The 18,478-nt window shown below is 42.9% G+C and overlaps 4 protein-coding genes across 11 annotated transcripts in view; 2 read left to right on the top strand and 2 right to left on the bottom strand.

Annotated features, from left to right (window-relative positions):
• The first annotated feature begins 2,191 nt into the window (after positions 1-2,191).
• Positions 2,192-3,668, top strand: LOC115765504 (interaptin). Of its 2 annotated transcripts, none has more exons than XM_030709118.1 (4): positions 2,192-2,599; positions 2,667-2,876; positions 2,936-3,216; positions 3,263-3,371. In XM_030709118.1, the coding sequence occupies exons 1-4, from the start codon at positions 2,285-2,287 to the stop codon at positions 3,288-3,290; spliced, it is 834 nt and encodes a 277-aa protein (XP_030564978.1). In that variant the 5' UTR covers positions 2,192-2,284; the 3' UTR covers positions 3,291-3,371. The 2 variants fall into 2 exon arrangements, with proteins under 2 accessions (XP_030564978.1, XP_030564977.1); XM_030709117.1 differs by having other exon boundaries at positions 2,193-2,599; positions 3,274-3,668.
• Positions 3,669-5,177: 1,509 nt separating this feature from the next.
• LOC115765505 (short-chain dehydrogenase/reductase family 16C member 6) lies at positions 5,178-8,541 on the top strand. Its single transcript, XM_030709119.1, has 4 exons — positions 5,178-5,759; positions 7,454-7,571; positions 7,719-8,319; positions 8,382-8,541. Exons 1-4 carry the CDS (start codon positions 5,598-5,600, stop codon positions 8,482-8,484), a joined length of 984 nt encoding a protein of 327 aa, XP_030564979.1. The 5' UTR covers positions 5,178-5,597; the 3' UTR covers positions 8,485-8,541.
• Positions 8,398-10,649, bottom strand: LOC115765503 (probable ATP-dependent RNA helicase DHX35). The gene is made up of 2 exons (XM_030709116.1): positions 8,565-10,649; positions 8,398-8,480 (listed from the first exon to the last, which is right to left on the bottom strand). The coding sequence occupies exon 1, from the start codon at positions 10,617-10,619 to the stop codon at positions 8,571-8,573; it is 2,049 nt and encodes a 682-aa protein (XP_030564976.1). The 5' UTR covers positions 10,620-10,649; the 3' UTR covers positions 8,398-8,480; positions 8,565-8,570.
• A 1,434-nt stretch (positions 10,650-12,083) lies between these two features.
• LOC115765554 (slowpoke-binding protein) overlaps positions 12,084-18,478 on the bottom strand; it is a 60,455-nt gene continuing 54,060 nt past the window's right edge. For 5 of the 7 annotated variants that reach the window (XM_030709187.1, XM_030709186.1, XM_030709188.1 and 2 more), the window contains one exon: positions 17,386-17,605. In XM_030709187.1, the coding sequence (XP_030565047.1) occupies positions 17,566-17,605 (40 nt within the window). In that variant the 3' untranslated portion in view covers positions 17,386-17,565. Of the gene's footprint in view, positions 15,387-17,385; positions 17,606-18,478 lie in introns of those variants that run through there. The other 2 variants (XM_030709192.1, XM_030709191.1) reach the window with 1 other exon arrangement.

Below are 18,478 nucleotides of genomic sequence, written 5' to 3'. Positions count from 1 at the left end.
CACAATCTCCGAGCGAAGCTTACCTGAGCCGAGCTGAGCTGAGCTGAGCTGATCTGAGCTGAGTCACGTTGACGTCGCGACATCGAAGGCGGATTGCGAAACAAACAACTGGTTCTGTCTGGAAAATTTCTCGCAGTGTTGCGTGAGCGTGACTCACACGAGTTCGCTCAAGAAAAGCTTTTTCCGCGCCACAACGCTTTTATGAATGAAACAGTTCTGTTGTGGCTAAATGGGGTGGCATGGGTGGCAGCTGCCGCTTGTTTGTCTGCGACAACATCGACTGATTCAGGCCACAATTCCTGGAAAAGGATATCATCATTCGCCGGCATTTGTTATGGCATTAACCATAGTCAAGGCGCCATGACTCACATGCGCCCTGCAGCATGCCTATGTCGTAAATTAACTTTCACTTTCCGCCTGAACTCTGACATTCGGGATGCCTTATTCCATGGAACTCATCAGTTGTGAAAATGCATGCCCTGCTGATTCATGCAACGACAATGAAAATTACCCAAAGTGAAGAGATAAAGTTTTGAATAAGAAACTTGTACCTTTTTTTTTAATTTTAATAAATCAGAAATCTGTATCGTGCTTGATAATTTACATATGCAACTTGGGTCAATTCGCACACTTCTAAGTAATTTTAAATGGACATTTTCCCTTATCCCTTTGCTGGCAATTCCCAAAGAATTTCCCACTATTCGCCTTACTTATAACACATGTTTAAAAGACACTCGACCCATTCAACGGTATCTGAAGCACCAAAGCAAAAATTCCCTTATCACCAACTAGCATTTATGCTGGCAATTCCCAAATAATTTCCCACTATTTGCCCTACGTTATCTAAACACGCGACCGATGCAAGGGTATCTGAAGCACCAAAATTTCCCCAGCCAAGCGCGTATGAGCTAAACTCCAAATAAATAGAAATTATGTCAATCGTGAAATTTCACAACAAATAATAATACCAACAGAATTTCGAGGAAAAACAACAACAAATGTCCTGGCTAATGGCACACGGGTCCCCCAGGCCAGACATCGATCAAACATACGCCACCTGCCTCACCTGTTTTACCTGCTAATGCCACAGTCAACGGCCAATTGGAAAACGTTTGTCGGTAAAATCACGCGATACTTGTCCAGTGTTTACCTGGCGAGCAGGTTTTTCACGTAGGGGGATGACTGGGCTGGGACTGGGTACGGGTACGCGTAAAGCCGACACGTGCTGGGCAGGTAAGAAGTCGCATATATTACCTTATATACACGACATATTGATTTTCCTGCTACCATTTTTCTTGTTGTTGTTGTTGTGCTGTTTAAGCTCTTTGAACTTCCTGCGACACGTGTCCTTGAGGCAGCTCGACCTGGGCAACTAACCATACAAAGTAGACGCGTTCAATGCGAAGGTGAAAATGCGGTGAAGGACCTTGTAAAAGTTGCGCCAGGCAGATTGAGAAATGAGATATTATACGAAAATGTAATTTCACTAAGCTGAAATAAATTGCAAGAGAATTCTGAATTTAAATGAAATGCAATTGGAATAATTTCTTTTTTTAAATAACTTTTTTAAATATTTATTTTAAATAAATGTATATTTTTTGGAATACAGATTGAAAATGAGATATTAAAGGAAAAGTGCAATTACACTGAGCTAAAATAAATTGAAATATTTATGTAAGAGAAATATTTGTTTTTTTAATATTGTTTTAAAAATATATATATTTTTGTAAGAAATTCTGTCAGTGAAAAAGAAAACTATTTTGGAATAAATTGGATTCAGTTATATAAGCATATACATAGTTACATAGTAACATTTTTTGTTGACAAATTTCCATTTAGCTTTCAGTCTGTTGAAAAAGTAAGGGCATGCCGCAGTCGGCTAGACCCCAGCTGATGTGCTTGGTGGCCGGAATCTCCGCCTCCAATTCGGAAGTGTGCGTGCAATTTGCCAGTTAACATGCAAGGACTTTTGTCGATTCTACGAAATTCTTGTGAAATACTGCAGTGCAATTATATAACATAATATTCAAAACGATTTAATCAAGACATATACATATATATATATATATATGTACATATATACTATATCCTAGTGCACATCGAATGAAACTTCTTAACCTACAGTACAAATTTAGTGTAGGCATAAAAATTCATTAAAGTTATCAATTTTTGTTTTATTTTTTTTTTTTTTTTAATATTTTAACAACATTTTTTGATACCTGGACTAATTAGTTAATGTTTTTGAGGTTCGCCTTTGCAGTTATACATAAAACATTTTTGTAACATGGATGTCGTACAACTGGGCCCGGAGAATAACCAAAAATTCTCCTATACCCATGATCCCAATCCGAGCATGGACTCCACTGCGCTGCGTCCGGCCCAGTGCCATGTGGACGACTCGTGGAGCACGGTCGGCACGCAGGTGCTGGTCACGTCCGAGAGCATAGTGGAGCAGCAGTCGGTGTCATGGAGCCCTAGCCGGGACATGGACAGAGTTGCCAGCATGAAGATCTTCACCTCGGTCATGCTGCACGCCTGGCGGCAAAGACGCGCCGATGTGCGCCGGCTGCAGCAGGTGGTGGAACGCCTCCAGCGTAAGGTGAGCTGCGAGGGATTCAAAATTGCAATCAATATATATTTATATGTAATATTTATTCCCCTTTCAGTCCATGCACTCCAAGAACGAGCTGCATGTTTCCAATACTCTGATGCGCGTGGAGCAGAAGCGCTGCAAGGAGCTCCAGCTGGAGCTAAAGAAGTCCACATTAAGCATCAACGAAGTGCGCAGCTCTTGCGAGAAGTTAAGCACATCTGTGCGCAGCCTGAAGGCCGACAAGGATCAGCTGGAGCAGGAGCTGAACTTCAGCCGACAGGAGGTTCGTTTGCCTAGCAATTCCTTCTTTATCGTTCCCTGAAAAACTATTTTCTCTTGCAGCAATTGGAGCTGGAAAGAAAGTTGGGCAAATGCAAAGATGATCTGTTGGGCGCGTTGATGGAACAGCGCAACTTGCAGCTGCAGCTCTCCGAGGAGCAGAGCAATGCGCAGCAATTGGCGCGCGAGAAGGAGCTGCTGTCCATAAACATGCGCAGCATGGAGACCGAATTTGGCAGACGCGAGGAGTCGTACATCCAGGAGTTGGAGCAAAAGAACGAGGCACTGCATAATATGCGGATGACGATCGAGAACCTCGAGCGGCGGCTGAGGGACCGTCAGATGTAAGTGCCACGAGCTAGCCTCCGACAGCTTTACAATTTCTCAAAGGTGCATTTCAGCAAACGTTATGAACTAAAGCACTATCTGAAGAATATGGATCGCAGGGAACTGGACGACTTCCAGACTGACCTTGAGACAGAGCTACCTCCGAATATGACCGCTATCACGGGACTTCCGTCAAGTTCGGTTAAGCGCAGCACCTTGGCCCTCATAGCCGAAGATTATGGAATTGGGCAATTCTGGTCCACAGTACATTATTATACATCGAGCGCAGCTCTGCTTCTCTGGTTCGTTATACTGCCGAAACAATCGCTGAGAAATGGATGCATGCCGATAAAGAAAAGAATAGCTAGTCTAAAGTGAAATGTCCCCCCATTAAAGTAATTAGTGTATTCTAGTAAAAATAATTTTTGCAAAAGAATGGGCAAATTGCTCGGCAATGCCGCGAGAATGGAAGTGTTCTGAACAGCAAATTTATTACGAAAATCCGAAGCTAAGCTACAAAGTTACTTAACCAAGAAATTTTGAAAATGGCTGACTTGGGCAACTGTTGTTGGCTTCAACATAAGCGCCCCCCGCCCAACCCGTTGCCTATACGCATCATCAATCTCAAAAGCGACTGAAATACGCGCGAGGCGAAGGTTGGGCGGTGGGTTGGGCTGATGCATAACCGTGCGTCTGTTGCTATTCGACCCGTCGTCGGTAGCAAAGGCAGCGGAAAGCCAATCGAAACCTGTTGCCACAGCAATGCCAGGCAGAATTACTGGGAAACAAAGTGTGACGGAGGGTCGGCACTGAGCAGATCTGATAAACAGATGGGCATCTATATATCGATCAATGCACAGAGAACAATCACAGAAGACACTTCCAACGTTCACGTGAGCACTGCTTGTATTTATACTCAGCAAGCGCAAAATACGCGCTTGGGAATTACAAGACGAAGCAGCAGCAACAGCCGCTGCCAAAACAGGGGTGGATTTTGCATCAACACTGCGCAGTGTGTACCAAATAATGCAGGTAAACGTATTTGTTGCTGTTCAAATAAGAAGCCTTAGACATTTTTATTTACATTACATACAAAAAAAAAGCCAAAATAGCTTTTATTATTATTTTGTTTTAAAAAAAGCTAAAAGCAAATTTCTTCATAAAATAATATGTTGGTGTCCACGGCATTCGAACCGCAGACCTGACTTAGAAGACACCAAGATACTTTATGAAATACATTTTTAAGATACTTTACGTAAATAAATACATAATTATTTTAAAGAGTGCTAAAAACAAATGTATTTATAAGAAGTTTTTTGGTGTCCACGGCATTCGAACCGCGGACCAGTCCTAAAGACACCAAGATACTTTTTAAAATGAATTTTTAAGATACTTTGCGTCAATAAATAAATTTATATAGTGCCTAAAAGCATGCTATGGTTTTAAACGATTTTAAAAAGATAGCTTAGTTGCTCGTAAAAATGTGAACGTATGTAGAGTATCAAACTCAAATATTTATAATTAATATTCCTATAAATATAATAACAATATAATAAGACTTCAGACAAAAGGCATGAATTTGAAAATGAATACGAGTCAACATAAATGGGTACAACAGCATAAAAGATAAATTACAAAGCAGAGAAGTCTATTAACATTTGATTATCTTAAACTTTGTGATAGTAAAATGAACTATCAAACAGGTTCTGAAGAATTTCTTCGACTTACCAAGTAACCTAACCTAACGCAGCTGTTGAACTAGCCAAGTTAAGAAAGTGATAGACGCTGACATTTGCCTAACGTATTTCTGCGGTCACGACACGACTATTTTGTGAATCTTGCAGCAGATCTCCAGCGGCTGCCCACAAATAAATAAAATAAAAGTAGAAAGAGCGACAGAGCTCAGCTGAGGCATGAGACAAGATTCCAGGCGCTAGACGATAGGTTTCAGTTTGTATTTTGACTTCGGATGGCGCGGACGCAAACCTGGCCAGCAAAATAAAAATACAACAACAACGAAAAAAAAAAGATACAAAGCCAGCGAATTTTAACAAACGTAGCGCGCGCCTCCGCAAATAAAAGAAATAAAATAGTAATAATAAAACGGCAACAAAAGAGTGAAATTTCAAATGAGTTTCATTTGAATTCATTGTGTTCGTTCGGGCTCGGTTCACTGGCGGAATACCTGATCATTAACATGCAAAGTGCTTGGCCCACTCTGCGCAAATAAAAGCTATAAGCCGACAATTTTGTATTGTGTCTCGCATACGAAACTACATCCACACGTGTTTGGCAGCCCATTGCGAATTTATTAATAATTACAAGGCCCTTGTCTTGGGGTTCAATAAAAGCCTTTCGGACACATCGATCTTTGGTTTATGAGAAATTCTTCGGCAACATGAACAATCCTACGGCTCCTGGCCTGCTGCACATGGAAAAGCCTTTGGCTGCTTTCTGTCAATTTTTCTTGGATTTAATTGTGTTCACAATTAAATCTATATTTTATATATCGGAATCGCTTTATTATACAATATTGCCGCAGCGTTTTAGAAAGTTGAAGGTAAGGAAAATACTGAAACCAAAAAAGGAAAAGCGAATTTACATAATTTTATAATTAGCCCCTTGTTTTTTATTTGAGCTCTTGACTTGCGGCAGCTATAAGTTAATGTTTTTTTTCCCCCTAACTCAACGGAGATGAACTTCATACTCATAAACCTAAATTAGCCGCTGCCTTGTTTATTGTTTTTGTTATTGTTTTTCTGTTGTTGTTGACAAAAGCTACCTAACCCTTAATAAATGACAGTTCATTTGGACGTGTTTTCTGTTTCGTTTCAAACAAAACCCAAATACATCACAGCAACTAATTAGTTAGTAGCAAGTAAATTAAGCTAACACTTTATGAAGCTTGTTAAATGCCATTTTAATTACTTGCTACAATTATTAGTTTAATTGAATAATTTAGCAGCGTGGCTTGGAATTAAATTAAATAATTATTTGAAGCAATATCTAATGTTTCAGCAAGCTTTAGTTTTTCCCAATTCGCTTGAGTATTTGCCATCCAAAATTGTCTGCATTGTACCGCCGGCATTTTGATGGCTCTAAACTTTCCAATTGATTTTGCTTTGTTTTCCATTTTACATCTTTCATTTGCAACAATCGTAAACCTCAATTTTGACAGACTCAACAAGATCCTAAACAAAACGGTGGCGTTGTTTGGACATACTTCAACGGTTTCCGTTGGCATTACCAAAATATTGAAAAAAAAAAACAATATATATATGCATCATATTCACACGCTGGCGCGTTTTGTACTCTTTTTAATGGCTTTTGGTCTATGAATGAACTCGTCTTTATTTATTTGCACAATTTTGTGTTTGTCTTCGGGCCTTTATTTTGGCATTCGTGGACGTCACTTATAATACGAGTACTCGCAGACTCCGCAAATATTTATGATAGTTTTTGGCTTCTCAGTTATTTGTTGGGGCTTTGTTTGCAATTGGGGCATGTGTCATTAAAGTGAAGCAGGTCTGAACCAAAATACAGTTCCATCGCACATCATTTTTCATTAAAAGTTGGGCGCTTTTCTTAACAAATTTTTCAATTAGTTTGTGCAACTGGTTTTTCGCATACAAAGCTATTTTCTTAGTCATTGTTTTTGTTGTTGTTGCTGGGGCAAGTCGGTAATCAACAGACATAAAGCACAACCCGAAATTACACAAAAGAAAATCAAGTAAAATAATATACAATCTTACTAGAGTATACAAATATATGCGCCTGAGGGCCTTTGACTAACTTTTGTTGTATATCTGCATATATGTTGAAATGGCAACTGCTTACAAAATCGATTTGAAATTATAGTTCGACATTTTGATGTTGAAATAGACGCTCCTTACTTGGTTGATCATTCATAAAATATGCAAAACGTTTGCTGCACATTAAATATTCGTGTATCTTTCAGATAAATACATATGCAAAGCAAGAAATATAACTACAGATAAACGTAGATATTGTAAAATTAATATGTTTTTACACATTGAAAAATAAATAAGTATATTTATTATCTATTTACTAGTCAATGGTATTTACTTAATCTACATATAATTTAAGAAGTACTAATTAAGACTATTATTTGACATATATTTCAAAATATCTATATATTTATGTATACAATTCGTATTAACCTTAATAATATTGATATCTTATCTGTTTATTCAGTTTAACTTTCACTTGTCACTTGTCTCCACTTTTGAACAGAACATATCGGGCCAGGTGGTGCTCATAACTGGCGGGGGCGGCGGAGTTGGACGATTGATAGCCCTCAACTTTGCCAGACTGGAGGCGCGCATTGTCATCTGGGACATCAATCAAGAAGGTGAGTTTCGCTTCAGCTGTGCCTCGGCTAATTAACGCTGTTCGGCTAAATGCTTCAATTAGCAGCTGGGCGGGTGAAGGAACTCGCAGGGAGAAAGCTCTGCTACACTTACAAATTGATTAGCTAACCGTAACTCTTGGTTAACAGCCATCAAGACGACAGTCGATCTGCTGGCCAAGCATGGTTTTAACAATTGCAAGGGCTATGTGGTGGACATATCGGATCGTGAACAGATCTATCAGCGTGCGGCACAGGTCGTCGAGGATGTCGGCCATGTGGATATCTTGATCAACAATGCGGGCATCGTGTGCTGCAAGCCCTTCTGGGAGCTGCACGATCGCGTCATCCAGAACACGTACAACATCAACATCATTTCCCATTACTGGACAGCGAAGGCCTTTCTGCCGCACATGATGCGACAGAATCGTGGACACATTGTGACCGTTGGCTCCGTAACAGGCATGCTGGGCACCTACGGATGCAGCGATTATGCGGCAACCAAGTACGCTTGCATTGGCTTCCACGAAAGCCTGCTGACGGACCTGAAGGCGCACGGCTATGACCAGATACAGATGAGCCTCGTTTGTCCCTATTACATCAACACGGGCATGTTCTCGGGCGTGAAGCCGCGCCTGGTGCCCATGCTGGAGCCCCAATACGTGGCCGATCGCATCGAAGGCGCGGTGCGTCGCAACGAGGTCTGGTGCGTGCTGCCCAACTCTATCCGCCTGCTGACGCCGCTTAAGTGGTAAATATCTATACAATCCATAATCTATATCGAGTCTGAATAGTCTTGAATCTTGCTTGCAGCTTGCTGCCGGCCAAAATGTGCTGGGAGCTGATTTCGCGCGTCATTCGCGGTCCCGAGTCCATGATGATGTTCCAGGGTCGCGGACGCGTCGCCGCCGGCTAGCAATATATAAAAGAGTTCCAATTTTAGACTTAAGCTTAAATTTATATTCATATTAAATATCATTATATTTTGATTGTTACCCGCTGCTAATCCCTGACTGTGGTCTGCTGGTAGTAGTGGGGCGCCAGTTCCGTGAGCCATTCCTTCTTGATGACCGTCACGTGGTTCATGAAGAGCTTTGTCGTTTGGAGCAGCTCGGAGTAGACGACGTACTGCGCCTGGGGCAGCGTGTAGAGAGTGGAGTTGGGATGTATGGCCAGCTCGGTGCCGCTGCTGATTTGCCTGTAGACGCCCGAGTGATGCAGGTAGGCGACCTGCGTGAAGAAGCCAGCGGTGATGCATTTGCACAGCATCTCCACGTCGCCCTTGCACGAGAAGATGGCTATGCCGTACTTTTTGCGGGCTAGCGTCAGGAGTTGCTCGCGCAGCTCGCAGGCACGCTTCAGATTGCGATAGATGAGATAATATTGGCCGCAGAACTCCTTGGTCATGCCCTCCTCCACAAAGGCGGTGTGTATGTTCAACAGCGTGATGAGATCGCCTTCGGCCACCTCGAAGTGACGATGTGCAATGCGTCCGCTTTGCTGAGCTGCCGCCGACGCCGGGCGGGAAAAGACCGACTGCACCTGGAGCATGGCAATAATCGTAATGATTTCCTCGGCGCAGCCCATTTGCCCGGAAACGTACAACATCTTGGACAGCATGGCGCTGAAGGGCAATTCGGCCAGCAGAAAGCCCACGGGCCTGGTCAGCTGACCCTGCTCATCGATGGCATCCAGGGCGTAAAGCGTCTCCAGGGCGGACAGCAGATTTTTGGCCGGCGGCGGCGAGGGGAAATCAAAACGCAAAATGTTGCCAATGCCCAGCGCCTTCAGCTGCAGCACAGCGCCGCTCATCTCGCTGCGGCGCATCTCCGGCGGCTGACGTGGCGCCAAGGCATCGTAGTCCTGCTTCGTGTACAGTCGATATACTTTACCGGGACGCACGCGACCCGCGCGACCAGCACGTTGTACGGCCGAGGCCTTACTGATGGGCACAACGACGAGGCTGTCGCTACAGGTCGCCGGATTGTACCACTTGACCTTCACGTAGCCGCAGTCGATGACGTACACAATGCCCGGTATCGTGATGGAGGTCTCCGCTATGTTGGTGGCCAGCACCACCTTGCGCACCCCCTTCGGCGGCGTAAAGAACACCGCCAGCTGATCGCTGCTCGACATGCTGCCGTACATGGGCAGCACCTTGAGATTGGTCGTCTCGGCGCCGGCTATGTATTCGCGCAGCAGGTCCAGCGCCTCCAGCACCTCCTCCTGGCCGGTTAAGAAGGCCAGGATATCGCCCAGCGACTCCTTCTGATGCAGCTTCCAAACGGTCTCCACGGTTTCGCGCACATAGTCCGCGCAAGGCTCGTTCAGATAGAAGTGGCTGACCGCGTGCATGCGTCCCTCTATGCTCAGCTTGACGCTGATGGGATGATCGGAGTCTGCACCTGGCCAGCTGAAGAACTCGCTGAAGAAGTTCGCATCGATGGTGGCCGAGGAGATTATTAACTTCAGATTGCTGCGCTTGCGCAGAATCTTTTTCAGCAGCCCGAGCACCATGTCAGTGAGCATGTTGCGTTCATGCGCCTCATCCACAATGATGACGCCGTATTGGGTCAGCAGGGGATCGGCTAGCAGTTCGCGCAATAGAATGCCCTCCGTCATGAACTTGATGTGCGTCTCGCTGGAGATGCGCTCCAGAAAGCGCACCACATATCCGACCGTATCGCCCACCAGCTCGCCGCGCTCCTGGGCCACGCGGTTGGCCAGCGTCACGGTGGACACACGGCGCGGTTCGGTGATGCCAATCATGCCCTTGCTGTGCCAGCCCCAGTCGTACAAGTACTGCGGCACCTGCGTGCTCTTGCCGCTGCCCGTCTCGCCCACCAGTATGACCACCTGATGGTGCTCCAGGCAGTACAGAATCTGGTCGCGGTACTTGCGGATGGGCAGGCGCTCGCGCTGCTCGACTAGGCCAAGATTGTGATTCGCATTGAAGACAAAGGCAGAGCCCTGCGGCTCCTGCCCGCCGCCGGCATCGGCAATCGCATCGTCAGTTTCCGGTTTCAGAAACTTTGGCTTAAAAGTTGCCATTTGTGGATTAAATATAAGCGGCTTTTTTACAACTATTTAGTTAACTTGATTGTTATCGTGTAATCGAGTATGAACAGCTAAAGTGGTGGCTGGTCGATATATTACAGCTCGCTGATATCGATATGCGCGTACATCAATATAGAGAATAAATAAGTGCTGTGCATTGCCAAATGGGCGCCAAATTGAATGTGCCCATGAATGTTGCAAAATTTGAATATTAATTCGAATGTGAACAGCTGAAGTGGCGGCTGGTCGATGTATTTCAGCTCGCTGATAACTTATCGATATGCGTGGATCAAATAAGTGCTGTAAATTGCATAATGGGCGGCAAATTGAATGTGCCCGGCAACGTTGAACAATTTGAATTGCAATTTATGTGCGTAATTATTTATTAGTTTTCCGTTACTGATCTGCGGCTGGCTTTAAGAAATAGATTGTTTCAATAGGATTTCTAGACTTATTTCTTTATTCAAAGCTTAAAATCATAAAAATATTCACTTAATATCACTGATTCTATAAATAAGTTTATATATTGTTTGCTTTAAAAATTGTTTTGGGATGATTTTTTTTTCAGCCCATTAAATTGGGCAGTATTTTATAAGGATACGTACACAAAAATATTTTAACTTTGCCATACTTGTTAAATAAATGTACACAAACATTGTAATGTAGTATAATAAAACGGAAACAAGCTGTTTACTTTTGTCGTAATCATTATAATTAATCAAGAAGTGTACTTTCAATATGTATGTAGTTTGAATGTGGAACTCTGTGCTCTGTTCAAGATCTATGTTCAATATTTGTATTGACTCGAACTGGATATCCGGGGGGAACTTCCATGAAAGTGCGTCTCGCTAGGTGCGTGCGTCTAAATTTATAGTTTTAATAGTTATTATTTTCTCTTGTACATATTGTATATATATTTTTCTCATTTTTCTTGTGTGCCTTCTGATATATGTAAGTTTTGTAAATTTGATTGCATTTTTATTGGATGTTTCGTAATCTTTCTTATATTTAAGAATACACGAGTATTTTCCACGATTTTTATTTCTGTCTACCAACGTTTCATTGACTTATTTATTATTAATTTATTTGTTTTTAATATTTAAGTGAATTCGTACTTTCTTGTCTTTAGTTAATTAACATAAACATAAACATTTTGTTATATTTTTTTTTTTTGGTAATGGATTAGTTTTTTGAACTCTTGTGTTTTGATTACTTACTTTTCGTATACTCTTCCTGCTCTACATGTGATCCATCGTAACTGAAGGTTAAGCCCCTGCTAAAACATTTGAATTGTATTTTGCTTTACATTTTATACTAAATTGAATTTAGTTGTATTTTATCTATATAAATATTTAATTTAAATCTGTTTTGGCCGTGTTATACTCTAGATATACTTGGTATTAAGTTTGTATTTTGAATATTATCCATTTTATTAATTTTCTTTATTGATTTAACACTCTATGTTTTATTTTATTTGCTGGGCTTTAAAACAATTTTAAGCTACAGTAAAATATTTTAAATACTCGCTGCGTAAGCTTAAGTCTTAGCTGTGTAGATGGCTACAAATAATTGTGTATAATTTTGCGTTCGAAAACGTTTTACTCAAAAGTTTGTTAGCTAAAAAACCATCAGAAGGATGGAGGTGTATTTGATGCTCACATTGTTGATGTTGTTTTTATTTCGTGTTATTTTTTTATTAGCAGTCTAAAGAGTTGAAAAGCATCAGTATAGACTTATTTTCAGTAAAAGAGCTTTGTACACTTGTACACAATAAGCGTAAAATACAATAGATACAAAGAAAATATTATTGTTACCAGAAGAAAGCTTTATGTGTGGATTTGGGCATAGGCGAAAGCAGCCCCACGATTATTAGCCAAAAACATGTTTGGGACAAACGACAACATTCAAATTCTTGCGCCACTATCGGACAGTGTTGAAAAAGCGCCGAAGCTGTACCAGCATGTACCAAAGAGGTAGGCTAGAAAGAACAGACGTACATATTGCAAGTGTCATTCCGCTCTAAACACACATTTGACTCGTATTTAACCAGTCATCCTTTTTAAACTTAAAACTCATTGGTTGATTCCCTTTTCGATTTCATTGCTACGTACATACATATTTTATCACATGCTTTGCATTTTGTCTGTTTAATACGTTTCTGTGTGTGGGTACTTCATGGCACGATTGAGAGATCCATCGTGACGTCACAATATCATGCACTCGTACAAAAAAAAAACATGTCTTACGATAATTTCTCTCACGCACGCTGAATTTAAAATATATGTAAGCAAATTCCAAGCCGACATTGTGACGTCACACTCTACAAAAACCGCCATTTTTCGTGTCGGCTCTCAATAATATTTCTCAATCGCAGCTTATAGCTGGTCCAGGTCCGATTGCGGCTCAGTTGGGCTAATCGGCGACATCTCGACGCTGTCGAGCAGCGGCGTCTTTTCCTCGCTGCAGCTGCTGCCCGGCGCATCGTCCATGTCCATGACAAAGATGCGCGACAGCTCGGCGCCGCTCAGCGTTCGCCTAGAGGGCGACTCATCCACGGAACTGTTGTCCTCGGCGGCGGCGCTGTTGCTGCTGCTGCTGTTGCTGTTGCTGGTGCTGCTGTTGGTGTTACTGGTGCTGCTGCTGCTGACGTTGAGTGCCTGATCCAGGGATTTGGATGGTGTGCGATAGCTGGCAGTTGCTGGCGACTGGGCGGAGGGAAAGTTGGAGCTTAAATTCGTTTGGCAGGTGAGCGTAGCCAGCGAAGTGGTCTTGATATTGGTCGTCTTCAGGTGGTTAATGGAGCAGCTGCTCCAGCTCAACTTGCCGGCTCGTGCCGGCGGCTGCAGCTGCTGCTGTTGTTGTCCCTGGCTGCTGCCGTTGCTGCTGGCTGCTGCGAATGCGGATGAGAATGATGAAGGATTATTGTCCTCGTTGAAGCTCAGCTCGTCCTCGCTGCCGCTGTGCGTATTATTGATGGCCGTCTGCTTGAGCCGCACCAAATGCCGTTCCGAGTACGATTTACGTGCGTCCATCACACGCAAATAGTCGGAGGACTCGCCCAGATCTTCACTCTTGGAGCTGCAATAGCGTCGCGTCGCGTGCCCCGTGCCACAGAAGCTGGTCGTCACGCTCAACATCTGCTGGCTGCCGCTGAGAGAGCGCCGACTGCCCTGGGCGGAGGAGCAGCAGCTGCTCTCGTAGTGATTGTCCCGCAGCGAGCTGGGCGAGAGCCGGGCCGAGTGCGACGAGTGATTCGGCGAGTGCTCCAGCAGGGAATCGTTGCTCTTGGCAATGCGATTCTTGCGATAGAACTTGCTGTCGCGCCAGAGCGTCTGGCGCTGGCTGCCGCTGGCGCTGCCCGTGCGCTGCAGCTCCATGCTGGAGGCCGGATGATGGCCAGGGGATTGGTCCGTCGACGCGGTCTTGCTGATGCGGAACGAGGCGTGCGTCAGCTTCTTGTATTTCTCGCTCTGCATGTTAACCCTGTTGTCCGAGTGCGTGCGGTCCGCCATGGGCAGGAAGGCGTTATCGATGCGCCGCTCCTCCTCGAGCGAGCGAAAGGCCAAGCGGTTGACGTTCTTCAGATGCTGCTTGTCCGAGCCGGAGCGCTTCGGCGACATGTCCTCAAAGGAGCTGACCCGATACTTCTGCGAGAACACCTCAATCATGCTGGAGCGCTTCGAAGGCGATGTCGTGTAAATCGAATTCTGATCATTGACGAGAATCTTGGGCGGATCGAACTGCTGCTGGAGCTGCTGCTGCTGCGGCTGTGCCGTGCTGCTGGAGGCTAGCGAGGAGTTGCTCGAGTTGCTGGTGGCCGTCACCAGAATCTTGGGGGACAGCGACACGGGAAAATGCTGCGGTCGCATGTTGCCCAGTGACGCGCAGCCCGATCCGGATCCGGATGAGGTCGAGCCCGTGCCGGACATGGCATCGTCAATGTGCAGAAAATTGCTGGGCGAACTCTCGCGACAGGGCGACGAAATGGCCGAGTCCTGCGAGACCATGCTGCGCGGTATGGTGGCCAGTTCAAGGCAGGTCTCCTTGCCGCCCGTTGTCGTGGCTATAATGACATCCTCGACGCCTTCGTCAATAGGCGAAGAGATCGATTGAAAACTGTTCAGACGTATGCTCGAGGAGCCAATGGAGAAATCGTTATCGGTTAGCGAACCAAAGGCCGAGTCCTGCGACGGATTACTGCGTCCATATTTCAGACACTTGAGCGAATACTCCAGGCGACGACTCTTCGAGTTCTTGTAGTTGCACATGTCCGCCGTCAGCTGATGATTGAATGAGGCCGCCGCCGCCGAAGAGCTGGACGAGGCGTGCAAGCGCTGTGCTCCACCCGAGCCACTGGCCACCGCATCATCTGGCGCCGCCAGCGTTAAATGCTCATCATCCGCCTGCTCCCGCCCCTCGCTCTGCTCGGCGAGCAGCACATTCAGATTGCTTTGACTGCTTGTACTGCAGTGAATTGTCGGCTGCTTTTGGGCACAGTTGCTGTTGCTGTTGCTGTTGTCATCCGAGTAGAGCACCGCGTGGTCACAGTAGTGAATGGGCGACTCTGTCGGGGCATACTGCTGTCTGTGCTGTGTGCGTGTAAACGAGGACGACCCGGAGGCGGAGTCCCAGTTCTGGTTACGCTGCAGTCGCTGCAGGCCCTTCATCTGACAGACGCTGCTGCCCACCACAATCTCCTCGAGCAGGCCCCCCTCCTCCTCCTCGCTTGATATGTCAAATGAGTCCATTGTTCGGCTGATGCTGTGCGAGGCGAGAACAACAATCAGAATGCGATAGACCACATAAAGGCTCAATGGGCTCAATAGCAATAGATTTCAGCCTGGATTGATGCAGGTAACGCTGCCTCTGGCATCACCTGCTGCTATTGTTTTCGTATATCTGTGTGTTTGTGTGTGTGTGTGTATGGGTATATGGGTAAGTGCGGGCGTGGCCATCTGCCAACGTGCTGCAGTTGAAGCATCAATAATAACTTGCTGGGTAGGCACGTGCTTTGTTCGCCTCGAATCTAATTAGGAACCCTGACCTATGCTCAAAATGATTAATTTTCCTTTGAATCTTCAACTAGCGTATACTCTATTCTTTAGTATAATTACTTAAACTATTCATTAGGAACTGTACATTAGTGGGAATTTAGGGTGGGACTAGCATATACTTTATCCTTGCTTGGTTTATATTCTTTAACTATTCATTAGCATCTGCACAATAGTGTGACTTTTTCTTCTAATTTTTCTAATGGGTTGCCTACAATATCATTTTTTTCATGATGTTATACCCTTAAAGCTTTTGCTCGTCTGTCTGTTTCTGTTCAAGCTAGCATCTTAGTTTTAAGGATTTCCTCGAAATATATCGATATATGAGCTATGCTTTCAGGATACCTTCGGGAACTCACTGACCATTCCCAGCTAGGAGTAGGAGCATAGCTGGTCGGACAGGCTATAAATTTTCCCCACAGGTTATTTCCCATCATTATCTATTGATCCTAACTCTATATATCTAGATAACATTTCCTTACTTTATGAATAACTTTTGTCTTTCTTTTTCCTATTTATTGTATTTTCATAGTTAATATAGTAAATAATGATTATTTTTAATTCAATTCCTATATCTGTAAAACATTTAAATTTGTTGTCAAACAGATCTTTGATTTGTTTACTATACAAATATTTGAAATGTGGTGTTGTATGTGCATTGCATAGCTAGATGACACTTAATTTTGAGAGTATGAAATATAACTCTACCAAACCTAATGTTATTTATTTCATTTTTACCGTTAGTAAAAAAAAGTCAAATGTTCTAAAATTCGGAAAAAATAAGCAAAAGAACAAAAAGTATTATCTCAGCACGAAATGCAGAAATTTTTGCTTTTAGAAATTAGTTAATTACAAATAATATATATTCTAAATATGGGGGGTATCTAATGTTTTATATCAATATTTTATTGACTAAAAGTAGATACTTTGGAGAGTATCAATAGAGTATAATCAAAAGGCAACTTTTTATCGATATACATATATATTATGTTAGGCGACAAGTTTGTCAAACATCGGACTATTATATGGTGCTGCACCCATATAATAATTTGGTCAAAATTCCGAGCTTAGCTATGTGAATAGATTTTTAAAATAATATCAACAGATTATCTACATTATGGACTGTAAGGGTATCTAATCTTCGGCAGGCCGCAAACAAATTGCTTTTATTTTGATACAAATGTGCATGCAATATTAATTTGAAAGCAGTTAAAACAACGTGTATAAAATAAAGCCGTACAAATGGAAACAACAGTTATTTACACACGGAAATTATTTATTTATCATTTTTAAGCGAACAAAAAAAAAACAATTGCAGATGGAAAAAGTCGATTCTCTACAAAAATCGTTTTTGGTGAATGTATTTTTGGGCATGTGTCCGATTTGACGAATGCCAAATTTGGAGATTCGTTCAAAAACGGGGCGTGGCTTGCTAGCTAGGCGCTGTGCACTGAGGGTGGAGTGAGGGGGGTGGGTAGGGGGGGGGGTCGCCGCTGGTGGTTTTAGCATATACAAAAATTTGCCACTTACCACAGTTATTTTTATTTTTTTTCTTAACCCAACAACAACAACAATTTGTTTGTATTTAGTATTACTTCCATTTTTGGGAAATTTTTGTTTGGTTTTTTTTTTTTTTTGGGGGTAATAAAAAATTGCAGTTGAGTACAAAAATTGTTGTGATTGATACAAATTGCGCTGTCAGCTTGTTTTTTAGGTTTTTATATTTTATTCAGGTATTCTTTTCATTTGCCATTTGGTCTTACACTTTGTAATTGTGGTAATTGTATTTGTGAGTGATTTGTTGTGGATTTTTTTGTTTGTTAATTTCATATTCGTTTGTTCTGTTTGCATCTTGGTTGATTGATTGATTGATTGATTGGTTGGTTGGTTTAGTACATACGAAAGACTTCATAGGGCGCAGGCGGAACACTGTAGTTGGTTCGAACGGGTTATGTAAATAAACAAATGCAGAAATGCAACAATTTGTAAATCATAAATAAAACACACACGTATGTTAGATAGACAAAAACAAAAGTTGATAGACATTCAAGAGCTGATCTGTATGTATTTATGTAGAGATGGGGCTTGTGTAACTGCAACTGGTTCAGTTTGATTGTTCGGCTCGCAACACTAAGACATACATATATATATATAGATAGAGTAGGTTTTTTATTCAGATGTATTATAGACATTGGTTTTTGGTTGATTTGGTTTTAGTTGTAGAGAGAAAGAGAGAGTAAACATTGCATACAAAAAACTTTAGTTGAAAAATTCCTCTACTTATATGTATATAAGTTAATATATGTATAAGACATGCGTTTTGTTAGGCAGCAAAAAATAAATTTACACTGAGAGAAATATATATATATGTATATATGCTTAAAATATACATGAGCAACGATGTGTATTGGGCATTTAATAAAGTAGTTGCTTCTGCTACCTCAATTCTATACTCTGCCCTCTCCCTTCTCCTTTCTTCCCTCACCGTTCTCCATATTACCTAATTACATTCTCGTTTTGTATGCATAATTTTCGAGCACTTAATACTGACAACAGGCGCAGACAGAGGCAGTCCGGTCGCGGGGCGGGGGCGGGGGTGGGTGTAACTGCGAGAGCGAGGGATCTCGGCCAGAACATTATCATAATTACCGCAGGCACGCACACCAAAGCACACAGACAAACGGACAGGTGCTTGGGTGAGACACATGTACACTTATACATACATACACACATAACTGTACAAATGCGCACACACATTCGCACATTAAGTTTATGACGCCATTTTTTGCTTATGCTCTCATT

The sequence above is a fragment of the Drosophila novamexicana genome, unplaced genomic scaffold (genome assembly GCF_003285875.2).
Source record: "Drosophila novamexicana strain 15010-1031.04,08,12 unplaced genomic scaffold, DnovRS2.1 tig00000974-arrow-arrow-pilon, whole genome shotgun sequence".
Lineage (NCBI taxonomy): Eukaryota > Metazoa > Arthropoda > Insecta > Diptera > Drosophilidae > Drosophila > Drosophila novamexicana.
This window is presented reverse-complemented; position numbering and strand designations above follow the sequence as displayed.